Genomic DNA, 20069 nt, shown 5'->3' on the forward strand with positions numbered 1-20069 from the left:
GAGGGACTTTGAATTACTTTTCAGTTATCTTGTTGTACAACATCTATACCTATGTGCCGTTTCCTACTTCTATTTGGCATATCGATCACTGTCCGGTCAGCTTTTACTCGACTATAGTTGAGGGGAGGGAGATGGACGTACCTCTTCATCGCTGCTCTCCGGTCCAGCATCGCTTCTGCCAATCTACCCTCCGCTCGAGCCTTCTTGACCTCTTTCCGGTCCCCTTTGGAGACCACAACTCGGCCAGCTCCCCATGTCTGAGCATCGCGACTATGTCATTAGCTTTGTCCTCGTCGAGCTGTCACGCCATCCCCTCTCTTCCCCGCCGGATGAGGTTCATCAATCAAAGCGAAGGGGACACTCACTTCCTATTCATCTCATCTTCCAAACTCCCAGCTTTCGCACCCCCATCCAACATCCGCCTAACCTTCCCCGATCCGCCATCCCCGCCCTTCGCATCCTCCTTCTCCAACCTCGCCCGCAGCACAAACTCGCGCTGACACTTGATCCTCAATCCTTCTTGAGCACCGGCTGTATCTGCGTCGGCACGCAATTCGACCTTCGATCCGAGACCGGCGGCCGAGGAGGAAGAGAGGAACGTGAGGGAATTTGTTTTTAGGTGGAGAGTCGGGAAGGCGCTTGATGAGGATGAGGAGCCGGAGGAGGAAGAAGCGGGAGTGAGGAGAGGGACGAAAGCTTCGAGTGGGCCGCGAGAGGGGGTTGTGGCTGATAAGACGCCGGATGGCGGGGCAGAGAGGAAGGTCCCGCTATAGATATCAGCTTGGTGCCCGCCCCGCCTACTTTTCTTCGGTGTATCAAGCGGGAGTTTAGGAAGAGTACGCACGAGCTACTCCGCAAACTGATGACGTCCTCGCTCCCGCTCAAGCGACTGACGACCCATACGGTATTCACATCGGTCGGTTCCAGAGTTGACAGGATCTCAGCGGTGGAGAGCTCGTCATGACCTTCTGGGGCTTGAGGGAGGTCTATTGGTGCGGCGTATACTTTTTGAGCAGCAGGATGCCACTGAAATATCAGTCGATGTTTCTGGACAGATAGGACAGATGCAGAGCTGGGGGAAGCCAAGGTGGAAGACGTACTGCAAGACAGCTGAGCGGTTCGGTAGGAAGGATGATGTAGCTCGGACCGTTGATCTCTAGTATGTCCTCCGGGAAAACCCATCCTATACAGTCAGCATCGCTTTCGACCAAAGTTCTCCTCCAGAGACTGTAGATCTCGAGACTAAGACGCACCCCGCGGATCCCCAGCGGCCATAATTGCCAGATCGTCCCCATCATCCTCGGTCTCCTTGTGCGTCCGCTTCTTCTTCTTTGGCTTGTCGCCTTTGAAGAGTAATTTGCTGGGCATGTCGTGACAGCCAGAAGTGGATGATGAGTATGAATCAGTATATGCTATGCACTGAAGCACGAGGCCCAGGCAGGAGAGATGGTCGAGTTGGGTGGGTAAGTGGGGGGCGGAATCAAAATATCCTCCACCTACAATTGGCTCTATGTACCAATTGCTCTATCTACCATACTTCACCTAGCTCCCTAGTATATCACCTGCAACACCTCTCAGTACCTCTCAGCAGCACCGCACAAGCCACACAATGCCCACAGAATTACTTTCGCCCGACGAGGTACGTTTCTCATCCCGCCAGGAGTCAAACCAAGCTGACAATCCAGTTCCTCGGTCGTCTGACCCAATGCTTCGCTGAGCCCTCTACAAAGGGCAGTATATGGCTCACGCACAAGAGATGTGAGCTAGGTCGTACTCGTGCATGTCATTGCCAGATCAGGCTGACGCATCAGACGTACAGGGCCAGGAGGAGAAGATGGAAGTGGACGGAGCGAGCGGATCAGAATATGAAGTCCTGTTACGGTGTTTCCAGAAAGACGGTCCCAAGTACTCCACCCGAGTACGTCATCGCCTCTCCTCCTCATCTCTTACCGCCACCACCACAGACCACAGCACTGCCATAGCCTGTACGCGGGATTTCAAGCTGACACGCAGATCCCCTCATCCTCCCTCCCTACTTTTCACGCCCGATACGGCTCCCTTCTGAAAGCATCCATGGCGCCTCAAATGCGCAAACGGGACAAGAAGAAGGAAAAGGCAAAGGCGGAACTGTTTACCAGGAAGAGGAAGGAGCTTTATGTGGACGTCAAGCTGGGGACGACGGCTGGCGTTGGGGCGGGGGCGGCAACTGGGGATGTGAAGGGGAAGAGAGGAGCGGGGAGACGGCAGAGGGTGAGTCTTTGTCCAAGAGTGGGAGGGGATCGGTGGGATGGGTGCTGATGTTTCTAGCAAAGAAAGGTGCAGGCGCAGTTGAAGAAGGAGGCGGAGAGGGAGAGGGTGGAATTACGGGCGGAGGCGCAAGGGGGGAAGATAAGCGGTGTATGAGGAAGCAAGAGATAGCGGTCGGTAACTGAGCTTGGAAGGATGATGGAAACGGGCGGCTGATGACTTCATGTCGGGAGACTGACTACACTGCTGATCCAGCTACCCATGTTCGCTGCAAGCTGACGCTGTCTGTTGAGTTTCGGCCTGTGCGATATACCCGCCAGCATCACCATCGTTCTCGCCAGAGCTGACTCATTGGTCAATCGGAAAGGCAAGCTACGAACGAAGACAGGCTCGCATATCCTCTGAACGGCAGGAGATGTCTCGTTCAGGGACAACGATATAAGCAGGTCCTGTGGCCGACAAATCAATCGAGAGCGTGTACGATCAGCTTGAGACCTGAGGTTTCGCACAGCTACACACAGACCGGTGTATCAGGGAGATATGGTAGGGAGAGTGATTGATGATGTGGCGGCTTGCGCGGCCTTGATGACGCTGGTGCAGGATCAGTCTATCGTATAATTCATGGTGGATCACCATCTTGGTCAAGCTGACGAGTCGATGCTGGCCTCAATCTCGTACCTCTTGCGAGTTACGGACTTGGGTTCAATACGTTCCTCACTCTGCTTTACTGCCTGGCTAAATAAGTACCTTGGCGCATGTGCAAATCATCCACAGGTGCTGACGAGCCTAACGGCTCTCACACGAGTATTAACGCACGCCTAATTTTCGCCATGCTTTCCGCTGGTGACCTGATCCCTTGATAGCGTTCCTTTGGACACCACAGCTGGTTCGACTTCAGGCCCGACAAGGCCCAAACAGGCCAAAAGCGGGATCCCACATTGTGTCGATTCTCCTCTTATCATCCACAAGTCGAACTCCAATTACGCCATGGCTCAGTACCTGAACTCCCTGAAGCGCACAGTGCCGACATCCAACGATACCGGTGTTCTCGAGTTCCGCCGCCAAGGTGTCGATTACGTCGACTTGAAGGACGGAGGACGTGTCTTTCTCCAACGCCATTTCGAGTTCAAGTTCGATCAAGAAACCGGAACCCTCATCCATGGGGGAAAGACGGCCAAGCACTCGTTCAAAGGTGAAGATGGCAACGAGCACAAAGGCATTCAGGGTTCATTGCGAGACGGTGGCCACTTATGACCACCGGCAAACCGTTTGAGCACGCGTCTACGATCGCGGACCGGTGGCTGATTGAGGATGAGGCTGACATGGGAGACTGGCAAGCCAGTGACCGAGCAGACCAGGTTCTGTGGGCAAATGTCCTCTCACAAACGTTCAAGGCTGGAATCTGGACCGAACCTCACAAGGAGACCGATCAAGAGTCAGGACGAAACACTGGGAGGGTGCTTGCCGCGTTCCGGAAGCCTCACTCATCAGACAATGCCATCAAGTACGACGGCCGAGAGTGGGCCCCGCTTCTTGTTGTCGATACTCGACACACGCTGTGGTATCCTTCCGCCCTCCCTCTCAATACTGACAGATCCATTGATTGGGAATCTACCGCACCGATCCCTGAGGCGTTGCACCAATGGATGTCAGAAGGGAGATACATCCCGGTGTCCGGCAAAGAGGGCGGGGAGCTACTCGAGGCGTTATTTGCGAGCTTACAGAGGAAGGTGGCGAGCGGCCAGAATGTTGCGTCGAGCAGCGACTCGCTCGGCGACGCGGCCGAAGAGGACGACACATGTGCGCTTACCGGGGAGAGTATTCATGACTGATAGCTACTCGATTTCACATCACATTCCGTACTGATACATGTATATAGGTGCGATGGTGAACGCAAACTTATAATCAAGGCTGTTCCCAGCCAGAAGCGCCACTCTGCCTGAAGTCCGAGAGTTTGCAGGTGGGTCTTGTGATGTGAGACTGGTTGATATCGGACAGATATGAACACCTCATTCCTCATCTCGGTTATCTCGCCACCAGCAGATGAAACCCGCCAGACTGCTTGCTCGGCCACTCATTTCAGCCGCCGAGACCTGTTGCACAAGAGAGCTGCGCTAGTCAGGCCCAGCTGGAATCTCATGGAGTCTCCGAGCGAGCGGTTTCTGAGCATATAGTAGATCCACGGCAGGCACAACTTCTAAATTGAACGATGTGCTCTAGGGTGGCAGGAACGCGCGGTGGCAAATGCGAAAGTGGCGCTGAGAGCGGGCGGTAATTGCGTTTTATCTGCGAGACTGTTTTACTGGGTATCTGAGCATCGGCGATGATATATGAAGAGGGTGATGGACCTTGCCAGCGCGCCTCGTAGGGGGCTGAAAGGAAGGGCTGTCAAGCCTATGCGAGTGCCACATTGAAGGATAGCGCGAGCCTATAACAATCACGCCATACAGTAGATTGCGCAGCTCCCTTAATGTAGATCCTTTGGGTGTGCAGCCTAGTATGGAGATCATTCTGGTCTCGTGTGCCTCAAACCTGGCGGAATCCCCAGATTCCCCTCGCGTTGTCTCTTATCCTCGATTTTGCACTTCAAGCTCATTCCATATCTACTCCTCACATACCTAATCGCTTCTCATTGACAGCATGTACTCGTACGTGGAGATCCTGTCCGCCACAGAGGACCAGGGGAAGAATGCAATCGGTCTCAAGATCCTGCCCCTCACTGTCGACTCTTTCACCCCTAAGGACTCTGCGAATGGAGAGGGAAATTCAGCGCCAGTGATTCTCGATCGAAGTTTTCGCATCACCTTCGACGCTGATGGCCGCGTGTCGGCCTGGAATCTCGTCCCGCGTCTGATCTCGGCAGTCGGGAGCTGCTGTCGCAGTGGATCTCGCGATTCGCACAGACCAAGCCGAACACCAGCGCAGCCATCAAGAAAGCAACAGATCTGTCGAATCAGCTGTTCCAAGAGCCTGACGCGCGGTTCTGGCTCGCCACCGCTGCTCTGGACCGGCCAGCCTGGGAAGTCTCCTTCACCAAGTCGAACATCGCCTCGCACACCGATGCCGACTACGATCGGCTCACGGACAACACGCAGCTACCGAATAATGCGGTGCTGTACTCCCTCGATACTTCCGTGTTCCAATGTAGGCGCGTGACCCCCGCGATGTTCTTGAATGACGATTGCACATGCACATGGACCCATTTCTGCGTGATCGGTAAGCTATCACCTGGTGCTACTATCGATGAGGAGTCAGAGAAGGCTGTCGCGGATACCTTGAAGGAATGGAGTGGCAAGGAAGGCATCTCGATTCTTGACCCCATCCGAACCGGAGCGAGCCACTCTAACGATGTCTTCGAGGCAGCTCGCCCGTTGCTGTCCAGACGTGCCGAGGACCTTCGCTGTTATCTCAAGGGCGTGGAACAGGGAATCGCAAGGGCAAGGGACTCCAAGACCGTGACCAACAGCAGCCTCGGAGAAAAGGGAGACTCAGTTCCAAGGTCAAGCCACTCGGAGCCGTCGGCAGACAGGCGGTATCCGACGCAGGTACTGACAAGTACGTCGGAGGGCAGAAGTCAGCGCTCCCAGATCGAAACGGACTGCAGCCTTCGGTGGTGAACGTGAATGGAGAAGCTGGTGGAGATGATGATGAGTGGGTCATGGACGTCGAATAGGAGCATCACACGGACGTCCGAGGTGGTTCAGAGCTATCAGCGCGACGCGTATGAGGCTATACAGTATGAGGCAATCAGAGGTGTGCGTAGTGAGACGAGTTTCGTTGACGTCATGTTGTGGATATGCTACTAGCATCGCTTGGGTTTGAGTCGCTTGAGATGTATAGACCTTTTCCTTTATGTGCAAGCTGAGGCTTGACCAGGGCGATGGGTACTGCCAGGCTACAATGGTTGCTACTGACCTTCGTTTGAGTCGCCTCATATATACTTGCCTCGCCCTGTTGAGCCTAGATGTACTAAATGTATGGTAATCTGCCCATGACCATCCCTGCGCAGTCCCTGCGCTATCAGCACGCTATCGCCACCGAGCTAACGCAACACTGACGTGATCGGCAGATCATCCACCCTTCCTTCGCCTTCCATGGCGCGATCTTGCCTTATCACCTCTATCTCAGATGCGCCCCATCGACTGGTCAACAAAGCGCACTCAAACCTCTTTACTCTCAATGAGCTCAGCCTGAAACATACCCTCATCCCCGTCCCCCGCCCGGAGCGGAGCTCTGCTTATCGCGTCGCTCGATCGCATCACGTACACGTCGTACACCCTCTGCCGGGTCAATCGCGCAATCGCTGCTCGATAGTCAGCTGGACCTGCTGTATCATCGATGCACAATCCTCTCTTCTCCTCTGTACCTCTTTTGTACTTGTATATAGCTTGACCACCCAAGAGGCCCAAAGATCGGATCGCTTACCCCGCATCGATAGGGACACCCCCCGCGCGGCCCCGCAGTTCCGCTTCGCACCTCACTTATCGTCACCTCATCCTTCCCTCCCCTTCCCTTTCCTTCTCCTCTTGTCTCAGACTGCTCCGTTTACCTTCATTCCCTTCGAGCTTCGAGCTTACTCTTCCCCTTCCCCCGTCGACTCGAATCCACACAATCGAATACAGTAGCAAGGAGGAGCGGCCAACTCCCTCCATTCAGCGGCCACCGCGCTATCTGGCCCCATCAACGCGATACTCCTTCGAAGCGGTCATCGACTGAGCGGGGTGGACGCGATCGGGGCCGGGAATAAGCACGTCGAGTGTAGCCAAGCGGCAGACCTCGGAGCGATCATCATACATTCCAACGCGCATCAATCCCTACATCAGCTTCGATCTCGCTCTAGGCCCTTCGACGCGGCCTCCTTTCACTCAGTCACCTACACCCCCGTCCCTAACTCCCCACACTACCTCAGTGTCCCTATCACTACTAGGCAAATCCTGCCCCTATGCTGCCATCACAGCCACCGCCCGGCGGGGTAGCTGCACCGCATGCCCGCAGCTCGTCAGCATCCGCCTTGGACCCATCGGCAGGTCCTACCCAAAGGCTAGGGAATTATCATATCGGCCAGGAGATTGGGCGGGGGAGCTTCGCTACGGTGCACAGAGCGTATCGAACCGTGAGCATCTCCCATCCTCATACCAAAGTGGTTCATCCGCTGACTAAGCCTTCTTTCCTTTGCCCCTACCCTCCTCGACACTGACTCCGCCTGACACTCCTGGATTGCTCCTCATCATGTACACGAGCAGAAGACGCACCAGCTTGTCGCTATCAAAGCGGTCAGCCGACAGAAACTCACCGCCAAGCTGCTCGAGAATCTCGAGAGCGAGATCAACATCTTGAAGGCGATCAATCATCGCAATATCGTCGGCCTGGAGGACTGTTTCGTGAGTTACCGTCCTCCTAATCTCCAGCCGGGGTCCACTCGCTATCCCTGTCTGGAGATACTTGGCTAACAACATCAGAAATCCGACTCGCACATCTACCTAGTCATGGAGTACTGCACCGGCTCCGACCTCTCCTTCTACATCAAGCAACGCGGCAAGCTCGACACCCTCGACTTTGTACCTCGTCCAGGCATGTTCCCGGGAAAGGGTCCGCTATCGCTCGATCAGAACGGAAAGATGTTCTGGCCTCATCCGGCTGCCGGGGGAATTGAGGAGCGCGTCACGCGGTGTTTCCTGGGTCAGCTGGGTGAGCTTTCCTCTTCTTTACGTTGTTTCATCAAAGGGCCAAGCTGATAAGCAGCTGGAGCTCTGCGATTCCTGAGGCGGCAGAACTTGATACATCGGGATATCAAGCCTCAGGTGAGGCCACTTCAAGGTCGACTTCCTGGAGTGCAGCTACTGATCCTACAGAACCTGCTCATGCAGCCTCCTACACCCGCGGAGATCCTGGATGGTCACCCTCTGGGTGTACCGGTGCTCAAAGTTGCCGACTTTGGGTTTGCCCGAATATTGCCTGCTGCAGCCATGGCTGAGACACTATGCGGTTCTCCGTAAGTTACAACGCTGCAATCTGTAAGGCGGATAACAGCTTACCATTCAGTCTGTACATGGCTCCCGAGATTCTCCGATATGAGCGCTACGACGCCAAAGCCGATCTCTGGTCGGTCGGTGCTGTGCTCTACGAAATGGCAGTTGGCAAACCCCCCTTCCGAGCCAACAACCACGTCGAGCTTCTCCGGCGGATCGAAAAAGGCGAAGACCGCATTAAATTCCCGGACGAGTCCACTCGTCCAGGAGAAGAGCCGAAGGAACCCGTCGGCGTCCCCCCGTGCGAGGACATCAAGGAGCTCATCCGCAAGCTCCTCAAGCGCAAGCCGGCGGAGAGGATGGATTTTCCTGCTTTCTTTGAGAGTGGGGTATGGGACGGGTTCATGTCTGAGAGCATGAGCTCGGAGGGGGAGAGCAGTATGTCTCCGGACTTGCTCAGCGTGGAGGGCAGCTCGGAAGTGTCGGTCTCGGTGGGAGACAGGATGCGGAGGTCGAGGGATATGAGACGGTCGAGGGAGGTGGAGGCCGAGCAGAGGCTGAAGGAGGCGGTAGATCGGGAGAGAGCGAGGTTCAATGCGGCCGTCGGGAGGAAGGAGAAGGAGAAGGAGATGCCTACTGAAGAGTGGACAGGACACCATGTTAAGCAGCCGACGACGGCGGATCCGGCGTTGAACCCCGCTCCGGCACCTGCCCCTTCGCCGGCTCTGACCCCGACGCGACCTGCTCCTCCTGCGCCAAGCTCAACACCTTACACCCGGCCCCTGCCCGCATCCCCGCCAATCATCCAGCACACCTCACCTACGCCTCGTGCCAGACCATCTCCACCTCCCACCCCGATCATCACCTCGCCTACACCCGCGCCTCGGCAGGCCGCGCAAGCACCTCGGCAGACACCGGTAAGGCGGAGCGAGCCCAAGTACTACGTCAGCGATGATCCTCCCCCTCCTTCTCGGTCTCCCACCGCTCCGCCTCGCCCCAATCCACCCCCTCGTCAGCCTACCGTCAGCTCAAGCACAGCTACAACACCCAAAGCTCCTGCTGCAGAGCTCACCAACTATCGGCAGCCAACGTCAAATCGGCGGATCAGTAATGCTGGGGTCAGTCCGGATGAGCCCACGCCCGTCACTCCCCCGACAAATCAGCCGCCGTCCTTTGGCCGCACGAGGGTCTCGGAGGGATCTCCGCTGGCGTCTACGCCTCCGATCACGCGGGGTGTGGAGGATGAGAGCATGGACTCGAGCGAGGTGGTAGGAAGGGAATATGTGATGGTGGAGAAGCAGACGGTCGAGGTTAATGCGCTCGCGGATGGTGAGCTTCCTGGTTTCTCGACTTGTCGGATCAGAAGCTGACTGTACAGAATTCGATCAAGCATCCCGAGTGAATCAAGCTCTGGTCCGTCGTCCCAGCTCCCGAATCAGCGTCGTCACCCGACCCGTATCCGCTCTCAAACCCTCCGCCGCCCCTTCTAGCCAAAGCTCGGACCGGGCTCCCCCAATCCCGAACTCGTACTCCCCTCCAGCCGGCCTATCGTCCACTCCTCCCTTCGCTGTCCAGCCAAGCACGCTCCGCCGCCCATCCTCCTCTGCGCTCACTCGCCCTTCTTCAATTCCCCACGCTCACCCACCCCAGCCTAGCCTGACCGTCTTCCCACCTGGCTTCTCGCCCGAGAACCTCGTTTCTCGACTGAGCGCTTCACCGTCCTCTCTCCAGACTGGCGCGCTCGCTCGTGCGCTCACCAACACCGCTATCCGCATGATTGGTCACGGGGCAAATACGGCCGCTATAGCTTTAGCGCGAGCTACGAACCGGCCCCACTTCCGACCTCGAACATCGTCCGGGCGTAGAATGAGCGGGACGGCCGAGGTGGACCCGGCAGAGGAAGAGCTGCTCAAGGCCGTCGAGGACCTCGCTCGGAAGGCATTTGCGCTGTTCGAGCTGGGTGACGTTAGGCTGGGGAATTGGAATACCCTCGCGCAGGGCCGTAGGGACGTCACGGGTCTCTCGCGGGATCCTGCGCAGGCTCAAGCGCAGGCTCAGGCACAGGTACAAGGGTCGTCTTCGCCTTTCGCGGATAATCCGATTCGGAGGAAGAGCAGCTCGTCATCGACCAACTCGGAAGTGTTGCGATTGAGGGAACAGGAGCTGGCGGCTGGGGAGGCGTGCGTGCTGTATTGCAAGGCGCTGGGGTTTATTGTTAAGGGGACGAATATGATTCAGAGGTATTGGGAGGAAAGGGCGGGGGTTGTGGGAGAGGCGGGAGTGGAGCTGAACGAGAGTGAGTCTCGTGAATGGTTGGGATGGCCAAGAAGCTGACCCGGTAGTGGTTCAGTGGCTCCGGGCAAGATTCAACGAGTGCTACGAAAAGGCCGAATGGGCGAAATTGAGGTGTGCCGAGGAGCTGCCATTTGTCGAGCGCCTACTTCATGATAAGGCGAGAGATATGGTAGGTCACTTTTTGCTCTGCCTGCTGCAATCATCCCCAGACTTTTCTCCATTCCCCTCCAGCCTCCTTGAACAGCTGCACGTGCCTCGATGGTGTATCGATGTGATCTCAGCTGATTCATCAGTCTCGCCAGGGAGCTATTGCAGAGCTGCAGGGCGATCTGCCTGTCGCTGAAGCGGGGTACGAGAATGCCCTTTGGCTGCTGATGGCGCTGCTGGATGAGGCGATGTATGATGGGGGAGGTATCAAGGAGGAAGATCGGATCAGTGTGGAGAAGGGTGAGCATCTTGACTCCTTTTGAATGATAGAGAGCTGATCAGTAGTTATCAACCCTATCCGTACTAGGCTCAACACCCTTCGTCAGAAGATGGTGGCGGACACCAAGCCTACATAACAGACCCTCCTCTCACCTGGTCAACGGCTGCTCAGTGACCTGCCGGGGGCCGAAGCATATTACGATCTCGCCCATATATACCTATCATCGGCTATACCCCCTATATCGATACCCCCCATCTGACTGCCACCATCCCCCTCAACTGCACCCTGGTCGCGGCGGTGTACAGCCGACTCGGGCTTCACACATCTCTCCGTCATCCTCAACCCCCTCCACTGCACTCCAACCAAGACATTATCCCCCAGCTTCCAATCCCAGCTACCGCGCGGGTCGCCTAGCTCCCCGGACATCTTCATCCGGCGCGGATCATACATCGCTCATTTCGGGATTTTCGGCTTTCTCGGTCAACGTTCGACACAACACCACTCGTCAGGCTCTCGAGATGGCTCTCCGACTCTTCCATCCCGCGGCCGCCCTCACTACTCGCTTCATACCCCACCCAGTGTATTGTATCAATCGTGTAACTACTAAATCATGCCCGACCTCTTCGTTGTATTCGCTTTTTTGTGCTAGATGGACCAACTTTCATGCCCTGTCTGTCCCTCTCGCTTGCTTCTGTTTGCTTCTCGCGTGAGCACTGACCTGTTCATGGCTCGCGGACTCCATCGCCTGGAAGCGAGGACGATGAATCATGATCCTGTCAGCTGAAGCACAAGGCAACGGGCATGCCGTCATCCGGCCCGGTCGGTCGTCGGCGCCGGCTCGCCGACCCCAGCTATAACTGGAGTTCCCTTTCCCCTCTTCTTCCCCCTCGATCTGTCCCACTTACAGCACATAGATAGCACCATGGTTGCTGTCCACCTCCTCGCGGGGGTCTCTATCCTCCTCGGAGCGCAACAAGCGCTCGCGTTGGGCCAAAAGCAGTGTATCACCTTCCCCCAAGAAGGCGGTCATCCCCGCCCGCACCACCTCGAAACGGCCGAGCAGCAAGCGGTCTTTTCGCCCATCGAACCTGCATCGTACTCGAATGACCTCCTCATTGCTTCGACACGCCAAAAGTTCGCGCTTCCCCTCCTTCTCGACTCGAAGGATGATGACGCGATTCATCTTGCAGCAGCCTCGTTCGCGCGGGACGTCGAGAAGGTCACGGGTGTCCGACCTCACCTATACAACAATACCTTGCCAAAGGGTACCAAGCGGTGCATCATGGTCGGCTCGGCCGGGAGCGGTCTTGTCGGCGGGATGGGACTGGAGCATGTCGAGGAGATGAAGGGGAAGTGGGAGGCGTTTGACGTCAGGGTGGTTGACAAGGCGCGGAACCTCGAGGAGGCTTTGGTCATTTCCGGTTCGGACAGGGTAAGTGGCTTGTCCATGACTACCCCATTGCTGCTGGGCTGACATATTAGCGCGGTGTCGTCTTCGGTCTCTACGATCTCTCGGAGCAACTTGGCGTTTCCCCTTGGTACTGGTGGGACGACGTCTCGATCCCCAAACGCTCCGCTATCGCCTTTGACCGGTCCTCCGTTTGCGCCCACGGCGAGCCGACCGTCAAGTTCCGCGGTCTCTTCATCAACGATGAACTCCCGGTCATGTGGAACTGGGCCAAGGACTTCTTCGGGATCGACTATCCCGAGAGCCCGTTCCAGGTTGGGCTGTACGAGCGGATGTTCGAGACGGTTCTGAGGATGAAGGGGAACTTTATGTGGCCTGCTAGTAAGCTTATATCCCCGTATCGTTTTCCTCCAGGACGATAGCTGACTCCATAGTGTGGGTCAACATGTTCGCCGTCGATGGCCTCAACCCCCAGAAGAACGGCCTTCCCAAAGAACCCCTCGCTGGTCCGAATCAGGCCCTTGCGCACCGTATGGGCGTCGTCATGGGTACATCGCACCACGAGCCCATGTCTCGCAACAAGCCCGAATGGGATCTTGAGGGTACAGGCGACTGGGACTGGCAGAAGAACGAGAAGAAGTTGACCGAGTGGTGGACTTATGGCGCGGAGCGGGCAAAGGGACTGGACACAGTGTTTACAATGGGGCTGAGGGGTGATGGTGACGAGCCCTTGACTGGAGCTAGTATTGAGGTGAGTCAGCTGGCGGGATGGTCTCAAGGTCAAATCTTCGAGCTGACGATGTAGCTATTGGAAGAGGTCACTGGCAAACAGCAGGGCATCTTGAAGAAGGTGTACGATGGCGAGGCGGTTCCTCAGGCTTGGTGAGTAGCTCCTCTTGATGTCAGGGTGACACGTTGACAGTACAGGGCGCTCTACAAAGAGGTCCAAGGCTATTATCTGCAAGGCGTAAGTCTCCGATCCCATGTTGTCGTGGATATCCAAGCTGACCCCTCCAGATGAAGATTCCCGACGATGGTCAGCTCTAGCTTCTGGATGGACGTGCGAAGACCGTGAGCTGACGGATCAGTGACGACCCTCTTCTCCGACGACAACTGGGGAAACATCATGGGTGTGCTGCCCTTCAACCACACCCACTCTGCTGGTGGCGGTATCTACTACCATGCCGACTGTGAGTTGCCGTCCCTCCACTCCCGGCCGGAGATCATCAGCTGATGTCGCAGACGTTGGTCGGCCGACCCAGTACAAGTGGATCAACACCATCAACCTGGCCAAGAGTAAGTCTGCTCTACGACCTGCACTGACACATCCGAAGCTGACCCTACAGCCTGGGAACAGATGCAAATTGCCAACGCCTTCCGTACCAACAATATCTGGATCCTCAACGTCGGCGACGTCAAGCATCACGAGCTCCCCGCTGAGCACTTTATGCACCTCGCGTACGACTTTGACGCCTGGCCGATCAACTCGGTGACCAAGTTTTTGAGGCTTTGGGCTGCGAGGGAGTTTGGAGGGGAGCACAGCCACGAGATTGCGGACATCATGGGCCACTACTCGGTAAGCTCAGACACCGCACCTGCGATTTCGTGTGAACTTTCGCTGACATTCTAGCAAATCACTGCCTCGCTCAAGCCGGAGCTGTACAATGTCTCATCTTGGTCCATTATCAATTACGAAGAGTACGTATACCCCTTTGGCGTGGAATTGGCACCTGCTAACTCAATAGGGCCGAGCGAGTCCAGGGTACATGGGACGACCTGTTTACACGAGCGGAGAAGGTGTACCACAGCCTCGAGAAGGCTCGTCGGGTCGCCTTCTTCGAGGTCGTCTATGCGCCCGTTGCGCTTATCACCCATGCCAACCGGATGTACATTGCCGGTAAGTCGAGCAGATCTCCCCATTTCCAACACAGCTAAGTGGTGTAGCCGGTCGGAATAACCTGTACGCGTACCAAGGTCGGACTTCCGCCAACCGCATGGCCGAGCGCGCCATCAAGGAGTTTCAGCAGGACCACAACTTGACTGAGGTCTACCACACCATGCTGCACGGAAAGTGGAACCAGTGAGTTCTTTTCTTTTATATCGCCCCCGCTCTCTTTGCTGTCATCCACTGCAATATTACCCTTTTTTTCTGTTCTTGATCCTGGCGGGTAGTGACCTTGTTGCATCCCAGACCCCCATACATGGCCCTGTACTCCACCTTATTCTCTCCCGTACCCTACTCTGAGTCCACGACTTTCAAAGGAGGTGGAGAATGACGTCGTGTACACCTTTTGTTGCCGAGGCCTGAGCTGACCTTGCAGCATTTTGAGCCAGCCTCATCTCAACATGGACCCCCACTACATCCTCCACAAACCTCGCAACACCGTCCCCCCTCTCTCCTTCATCCAGGAGAACGAGCCATCCCTTCCTCGTTGGGACGGCACCAAGCCTGCTCAACCGGCATACGTCCGCTATTCGGTCGAGAGCAGCATGGGCGCCTGGCCAGGTCACGGGTTCTACAATTGCCCCAAGCACTTTGACTGCCGCGACCCACAGCTCTACCGCATGGACCCGTACGGCGCGTCTCGACGCTGGGTGGACGTCTCGGCAGCCGGACCAAAAGATACCACTTGGCTCGCTACTCCCTCGGCTGATTGGCTCGTCGTCCACCCCGCCCACGGCAAGATCAAGAAGGACGGCTCGGCCGACCAGCGCGTCTATGTCTCGATCGACTGGAGCAAGGTTCCCAGCGCCGGCGAGGGGAACCATACGCACTGGGACAATGCCACCGTCCACTTTGCCGCGTCGGACGGGTCAAACGCCACGGTCTCCACCCCCATCTCCAAGCCCAATCCCCCTCCGTCCGACTTCAAGGGTCACGTCCAGGGAGACGGTTACGTCGCTATCGAGGCAGCTCACTGGACGCGTGACTCCTCGGTCGACGGCCACAAGTTCCACGAGATCGAGTGGTACGGCCGCTCTCTCTCCGGCATTGAGATGTACCCTTCGTCGGACGTCAACTTTACGGTCGGGACCGGACCCTCGGCGCAATACGACATCTGGACCACCGGGACCGGTCAGAACACCGTCGAGATCACCGTCCAGCTCGGCCCGGCCTTCAACTTCCAGCTCGGCAAGGAGCTCGCGTTCGGCCTTGGCTTTGACGGCGATAACAGGGAGATCCACCCCATTCCTCCCGTCGGAACTCAGCCGGATGCGGGATCGGTACCGGAGGATTGGGAGGAGGTCACCCGGACCGAGGTCAGGAATGTCACTCAGACTTTTGATCTGAAGGATGGGGACAGGCCGGGAAGGCACACGGTCAGCCTCTTTGGGATGACGAGCGGGTTGGTGGTGGAGCGGATCTGGGTGGACATGGGTGGGATCAAGCAGAGGGGGTACAGCTATCTCGGCCCGCCCGAGAGTCACCGGTTCGTCTGAAGTAGGGTTCATGTAGCTTGAATATGGTCCACCCTCATTGAGGACCGCTTACTCATCGTACAAAATAAATGCCTTATGTTGAAGTCTTTATGCCCCCGCCTTGATGACCATATATTGATTGACTGATATCTACGCCGCCCGTATCCTGTGGACCGATATAACTGTACGATGAAGCAGCATTGTACGATGATCGTAGCATCAACGAAGCAAGATCCAGTAGGATAGAGGAAGGAGCCGGACCTCCAGCCGCAATCTTGGAGCTGTTCTTCCTGGGCGTGTGGCTGAGGCTGATGACCAAAGTTGATATACAGGATGTTTCGGCCAGTCGCTGTTACATCATGAATCACTCGCCGCGATGGCATGGGTACACCGCATGTCAGTCTGACTTCCGACTTCGTACTTTGCGGTTGTCCGTGACACGTGTGAGCCCTCTACTGTGCCTCGTACAACGCCCTTGCCGGCCGTGAGGCGTATGAGGAATATCAGGTACATCGTTGGTCTGCAAGATAGATCATCTATAGACAATATCGCCCCACCCGTAGCCATCAGAAATTTGGATCAAAGGGTCTCAGGGCGGTAGGCGCCTCAGCTGGATCCGGCTACGGTGCTGTCGCCAAATTCCTTTGAAAGTCTGAGATCCTGTAGCACCAACTCATCTCGAAGCCACGGGTGAATGCCATCATACCTCTCATCGGCACTTGGTGGAAAGCCAGGCGTGGGACTCGTCTGCAGGTATGTCGCGAGTATGTCGGTAGCAAGACCAAAGCGGGCTTCCTGTGCAGGACTGGCCGTGAACAACCGAACAAGTGAACAATTGTTAATGAACATGTTCATTGTTCGAACAAAACATGAACAAAAACTTTCTCCAGAGAGGCGGCATCGGAGTGAACATGAACATGAACTTATTGTTCGACCCCCATGAACAAATGTTGAACAGTTGTTCACACTGTTCGTCTCTGTTCATGAATGTTCATCCCCGCTAACAATTGTCCACCAAAGCGAACAAATGTCCATGTATGTTCGATGTTCGCCCAGCAGGAGGTCTGAGCAGCTCCTGAAACACACGGCTATGGCTGTTTCAGAAAGTTTTAAGCCCCCCTGACCCCTTTGCTGTGTGCTGCTGTCTGCCTCTCTGAGTGTGATTCGGGACGCTGACAGGCTCCGTCAAGGAGCCGGAGCTCAAAATTATCCGCACTTCCCCACCCGCTCAAGCTCCCGCTCACCTTGCCCCGCCTTAGCAGAAGAGCCTTAGTCGGGTGGCGAACTGTGAGAACAATTGTTTGCGCAATAGAACATTTGTTCGCTCAGTGTGAACTTTTCGAACAAAGGTTCGGCATGTTTGAACAAGTCGAACAATTGTTGAACAGTGGTAACAATTGTTCATTGAACAGTGAACATGAACACGAACAGTCTTACCTGGGCAGTGGACGCTCATGTTCGAACATGAACAATTGTTCGGTCGAACATGAACATGAACAAAATTTTTGTTCACGGCCAGTCCTGTTCCTGTGTGTCGAGACGATCCAATCTTGAATCATGGATGCAGACGCCGCTCTCCCACTGCTTTGACTCGGGACTGTAAGAGATACACGATCGGGCGTTGACACCGATGAGTCTGCGCTCCTCGTCCTTGACTTCGAAACCTCCATCCCCCTGGAAGAACATGGCGACTCCGCTGGGTGCTGGCACTGCACTATAGGGGTCTTCCGGCTTCAGGCTGAGTACGTCGGTCAGGCCAAGTTCAGTGAGGGCACTCATGATCGCTTGCTCCGCCGAAATGTACTGGTCCGGGGAACCGTCCCGTAGGACATCAGCCATCTGCTGAAAGGCAGTAGCCCTGGTACTGACAGTCTTGTCATCCAGACCGCCTGTATTGGGCCATCCTCTCTTGCTCAGCTCGCCATCAGTCATCTCGTCCAGCCCCTTGTTGTCCGTTCCGGCGATGAATGTAGTGTCAATGTCAAGTTCATCCACAGTGTTTCCCGGTTTCTTGAAGACGAAAAGGTGGTCCAACTGAACGGTCGACCCCGGAAAGTCAGGATGACTTCCCAAACGACGACCAGTCGGGGAAGTCAGACAGACATGGCCGGGGATGTTGACAGGCGGCATACGCCAAACGCGGGAGCGGGCATCGGAAAGGGAAGACATCCTGGTATAGGAAGGGGTTTGTATGTATGATTGTCAAAGGTCAAAGGTATGTGGGATGTCGGATGTCGGAGAAGTCGGGAGTGGGAGAGATCGAAGTATGTTGGAGGGAGTAGAGAGGAATAGTACACTAAAAGTACACCTTATGTAGCTCGCGAGGCGAGCGATTCGAGTGGGACTATGGCGCGACGAGGGGTAGGCACAAAGGAATATCATAAACGGATCTGCCAGCACGAAACGCATCGACGCAGATTCAAAGGTAAGACGCGAAAGGAGATCTCTAGCCGCAGAATACCGTGAGCTAGCGCAACCAATGGATCGTCAGTGCGCTGACTCAGCGTATGAGACACTATCAGGATTTGGGGGTCAAACGGTCTCCCGGTTTCTTCCCTAATATCCCCCATCCCAGTGTCCCACTGGCTTGTTTCCCGGACCTTGGTCCTTTGGCTGTTGAAGATGAGGCCTCAACGTGCCGATATATGGTCAAGCCAATCGGCGAGTCTATCGGCCGGCCAGCGAGCATCTGAACCGACCATAGCGACCGCTCAGCGCCTGCCCAGCCACGATTCATCGCCAGGCGCTGCAAGTACTCGATTCTTGCGCCGGCGCCTGACGACCTTGTCCTCAAACTGAGAGCCCTTTGCTCGACTATATGTCTTACGTTGGACTCTAGGACACATCCATCTCTCTGGCAGTACCTCTGCCCGTGAAGCAACCTCGGGAGACTAGGCATGCTAACAGTAGTGCAGGTGCCACATCTGCGTTTGCCACCGGCCATTCTCAGCTCGTCTGATCACGTGATGTCTCAAAGTGACGTAATGACCTAGCTCCTCATACCTCGCGATCTCACCGAGATCTCACTCTTACCTCTGGCCTTCTCTACCAGACACACAAAAGTATACACAATGTCCGCCAGACCCTCTATACGCGCTTTCGGATCCGCTATCTCCAAAGGCAGCTCGAAATCTACTGTTCGATCCGTCCGTCCTCGAGCTATATCGACCCGCGGGATCGCCTCCCTCCCATCTCGTTCGATCAGCCGGACATCCCTTGCTTCCCCCTTCGCATCTTCAGCAAGTACGGCAGGGACAGTCAGATGGTCCAGTAGCAGTACGCCTCAATCAGGCAATGAGCCAGAACCCGTACCGAGGTAAGCTATCCTCTCTGCCCTCACTGTAGCCTCATCTCCTTCTCCGAAAGTAGGTTGGGTCAAGCTGACCCCTAGCCAACTGAGTCAGGCAGAGTACGAGCGTATCTCGGAAGAGGATATGGAGACTCTCAGTGAGAACCTGGGGGCCCTGTGCGAGGAGACGGGTAGGGAGAAATGGGAGGTGGATTATAGTGTATGTGCCTCTTTATCCATCTGCGACCGCCTTCCCCACCTCTCTCCTCCGATACTGCTTAGAAGGGGAATGATCGCAAGAGCTAACGCTGACCCCCAGTCCGGCGTCCTCACCCTCTCCATCCCCCCACACGGCACCTACGTCCTGAACAAACAACCGCCCAACCAACAAATCTGGATCTCCTCCCCCATCTCCGGTCCGAGTCGGTTCGGGTATATCGCCCCCACACCCGTCAACCCTTCGTCCACAGGACCGATGAGCTCAGAATCGGATCGAGGGGCGGCTTCGTCCGGCGGCGTAGGTTTAGGCGGAGGGGACGAAGGAGAAATTAGAGGCGCATGGACCCATTTCAGGAAGAAGGGAGTGACGCTGGGTGGGCTTGTGGAGGGGGAGTTGAGGACGTTGGGTGTGGGGAAGGATGTAAGTGAGGGATGGACGGGCGTGGGGATCAAGTAGGCGTCGAGGGTGTGATGAGGGAGGCCTGCAGGGTTAGGGGAAGTACTGAAGTCTGTCATAATAGGGGTCTGCATGGGTACGTCTCGCAAGATCATACTACATATGACGGGCCAATAATCGCTAGGAGAAGAGGAGGAAGCTGATGGTATAGATATCCCCTGACTCTGATTTGCCACCAAAATACTTTTTGTCACCAAGACCTACTGGCTACTTGCTAATGATACGGAAAGAAAACCTACAATATAGAACTACTGACCCATGATGATGGTGTTGATGATGATGTGTGACGCGGGCAAGCCGTGATGATGATAACATGGTACGGTCGGCACGGTCTGGCG

General features: G+C 55.9%; 7 protein-coding genes across 7 annotated transcripts; 5 read left to right on the forward strand and 2 right to left on the reverse strand.

Moving 5' to 3' along the window:
- Nucleotides 1-69: 69 nt before the first annotated feature.
- Nucleotides 70-1368, reverse strand: MKK02DRAFT_35742 (FRG1-like family-domain-containing protein; the record flags this gene model as incomplete). Its single annotated transcript, XM_053089253.1, has 6 exons — nucleotides 70-88; nucleotides 142-270; nucleotides 366-767; nucleotides 845-1026; nucleotides 1101-1183; nucleotides 1254-1368. 6 exons carry the CDS (start codon nucleotides 1366-1368, stop codon nucleotides 70-72), a joined length of 930 nt encoding a protein of 309 aa, XP_052948526.1.
- Nucleotides 1369-1609: 241 nt separating this feature from the next.
- On the forward strand, nucleotides 1610-2403 carry MKK02DRAFT_31074 (signal recognition particle, SRP9/SRP14 subunit; the record flags this gene model as incomplete). Its single annotated transcript, XM_053088205.1, has 5 exons — nucleotides 1610-1639; nucleotides 1686-1758; nucleotides 1812-1918; nucleotides 2014-2250; nucleotides 2308-2403. 5 exons carry the CDS (start codon nucleotides 1610-1612, stop codon nucleotides 2401-2403), a joined length of 543 nt encoding a protein of 180 aa, XP_052948527.1.
- Nucleotides 2404-3234: 831 nt separating this feature from the next.
- MKK02DRAFT_31075 (uncharacterized protein) lies at nucleotides 3235-4421 on the forward strand (the record flags this gene model as incomplete). Its single annotated transcript, XM_053088206.1, has 4 exons — nucleotides 3235-3472; nucleotides 3577-4047; nucleotides 4169-4207; nucleotides 4246-4421. The coding sequence occupies 4 exons, from the start codon at nucleotides 3235-3237 to the stop codon at nucleotides 4419-4421; spliced, it is 924 nt and encodes a 307-aa protein (XP_052948528.1).
- Nucleotides 4422-7189: 2768 nt separating this feature from the next.
- Nucleotides 7190-11074, forward strand: MKK02DRAFT_35743 (uncharacterized protein; the record flags this gene model as incomplete). The annotated part of the gene is made up of 12 exons (XM_053089254.1): nucleotides 7190-7245; nucleotides 7288-7360; nucleotides 7491-7628; nucleotides 7707-7935; nucleotides 7990-8048; nucleotides 8100-8239; nucleotides 8290-8727; nucleotides 8800-9545; nucleotides 9595-10512; nucleotides 10559-10680; nucleotides 10805-10958; nucleotides 11004-11074. The coding sequence occupies 12 exons, from the start codon at nucleotides 7190-7192 to the stop codon at nucleotides 11072-11074; spliced, it is 3144 nt and encodes a 1047-aa protein (XP_052948529.1).
- A 786-nt stretch (nucleotides 11075-11860) lies between these two features.
- On the forward strand, nucleotides 11861-15787 carry MKK02DRAFT_22063 (uncharacterized protein; the record flags this gene model as incomplete). Its single annotated transcript, XM_053086511.1, has 13 exons — nucleotides 11861-12370; nucleotides 12421-12727; nucleotides 12781-13097; nucleotides 13152-13228; nucleotides 13274-13313; nucleotides 13364-13382; nucleotides 13435-13536; nucleotides 13589-13642; nucleotides 13693-13922; nucleotides 13977-14044; nucleotides 14092-14243; nucleotides 14291-14426; nucleotides 14668-15787. 13 exons carry the CDS (start codon nucleotides 11861-11863, stop codon nucleotides 15785-15787), a joined length of 3132 nt encoding a protein of 1043 aa, XP_052948530.1.
- A 1488-nt stretch (nucleotides 15788-17275) lies between these two features.
- MKK02DRAFT_41780 (uncharacterized protein) lies at nucleotides 17276-17935 on the reverse strand (the record flags this gene model as incomplete). The annotated part of the gene is made up of 1 exon (XM_053091701.1): nucleotides 17276-17935. The coding sequence occupies one exon, from the start codon at nucleotides 17933-17935 to the stop codon at nucleotides 17276-17278; it is 660 nt and encodes a 219-aa protein (XP_052948531.1).
- Nucleotides 17936-18837: 902 nt separating this feature from the next.
- On the forward strand, nucleotides 18838-19731 carry MKK02DRAFT_41781 (frataxin-like protein; the record flags this gene model as incomplete). Its single annotated transcript, XM_053091702.1, has 3 exons — nucleotides 18838-19082; nucleotides 19158-19275; nucleotides 19375-19731. The coding sequence occupies 3 exons, from the start codon at nucleotides 18838-18840 to the stop codon at nucleotides 19729-19731; spliced, it is 720 nt and encodes a 239-aa protein (XP_052948532.1).
- Nucleotides 19732-20069: the final 338 nt, after the last annotated feature.

This window comes from Dioszegia hungarica (genome assembly GCF_025882075.1).
Source record: "Dioszegia hungarica strain PDD-24b-2 chromosome Unknown MKK02contig_5, whole genome shotgun sequence".
Classification (NCBI taxonomy): domain Eukaryota; kingdom Fungi; phylum Basidiomycota; class Tremellomycetes; order Tremellales; family Bulleribasidiaceae; genus Dioszegia; species Dioszegia hungarica.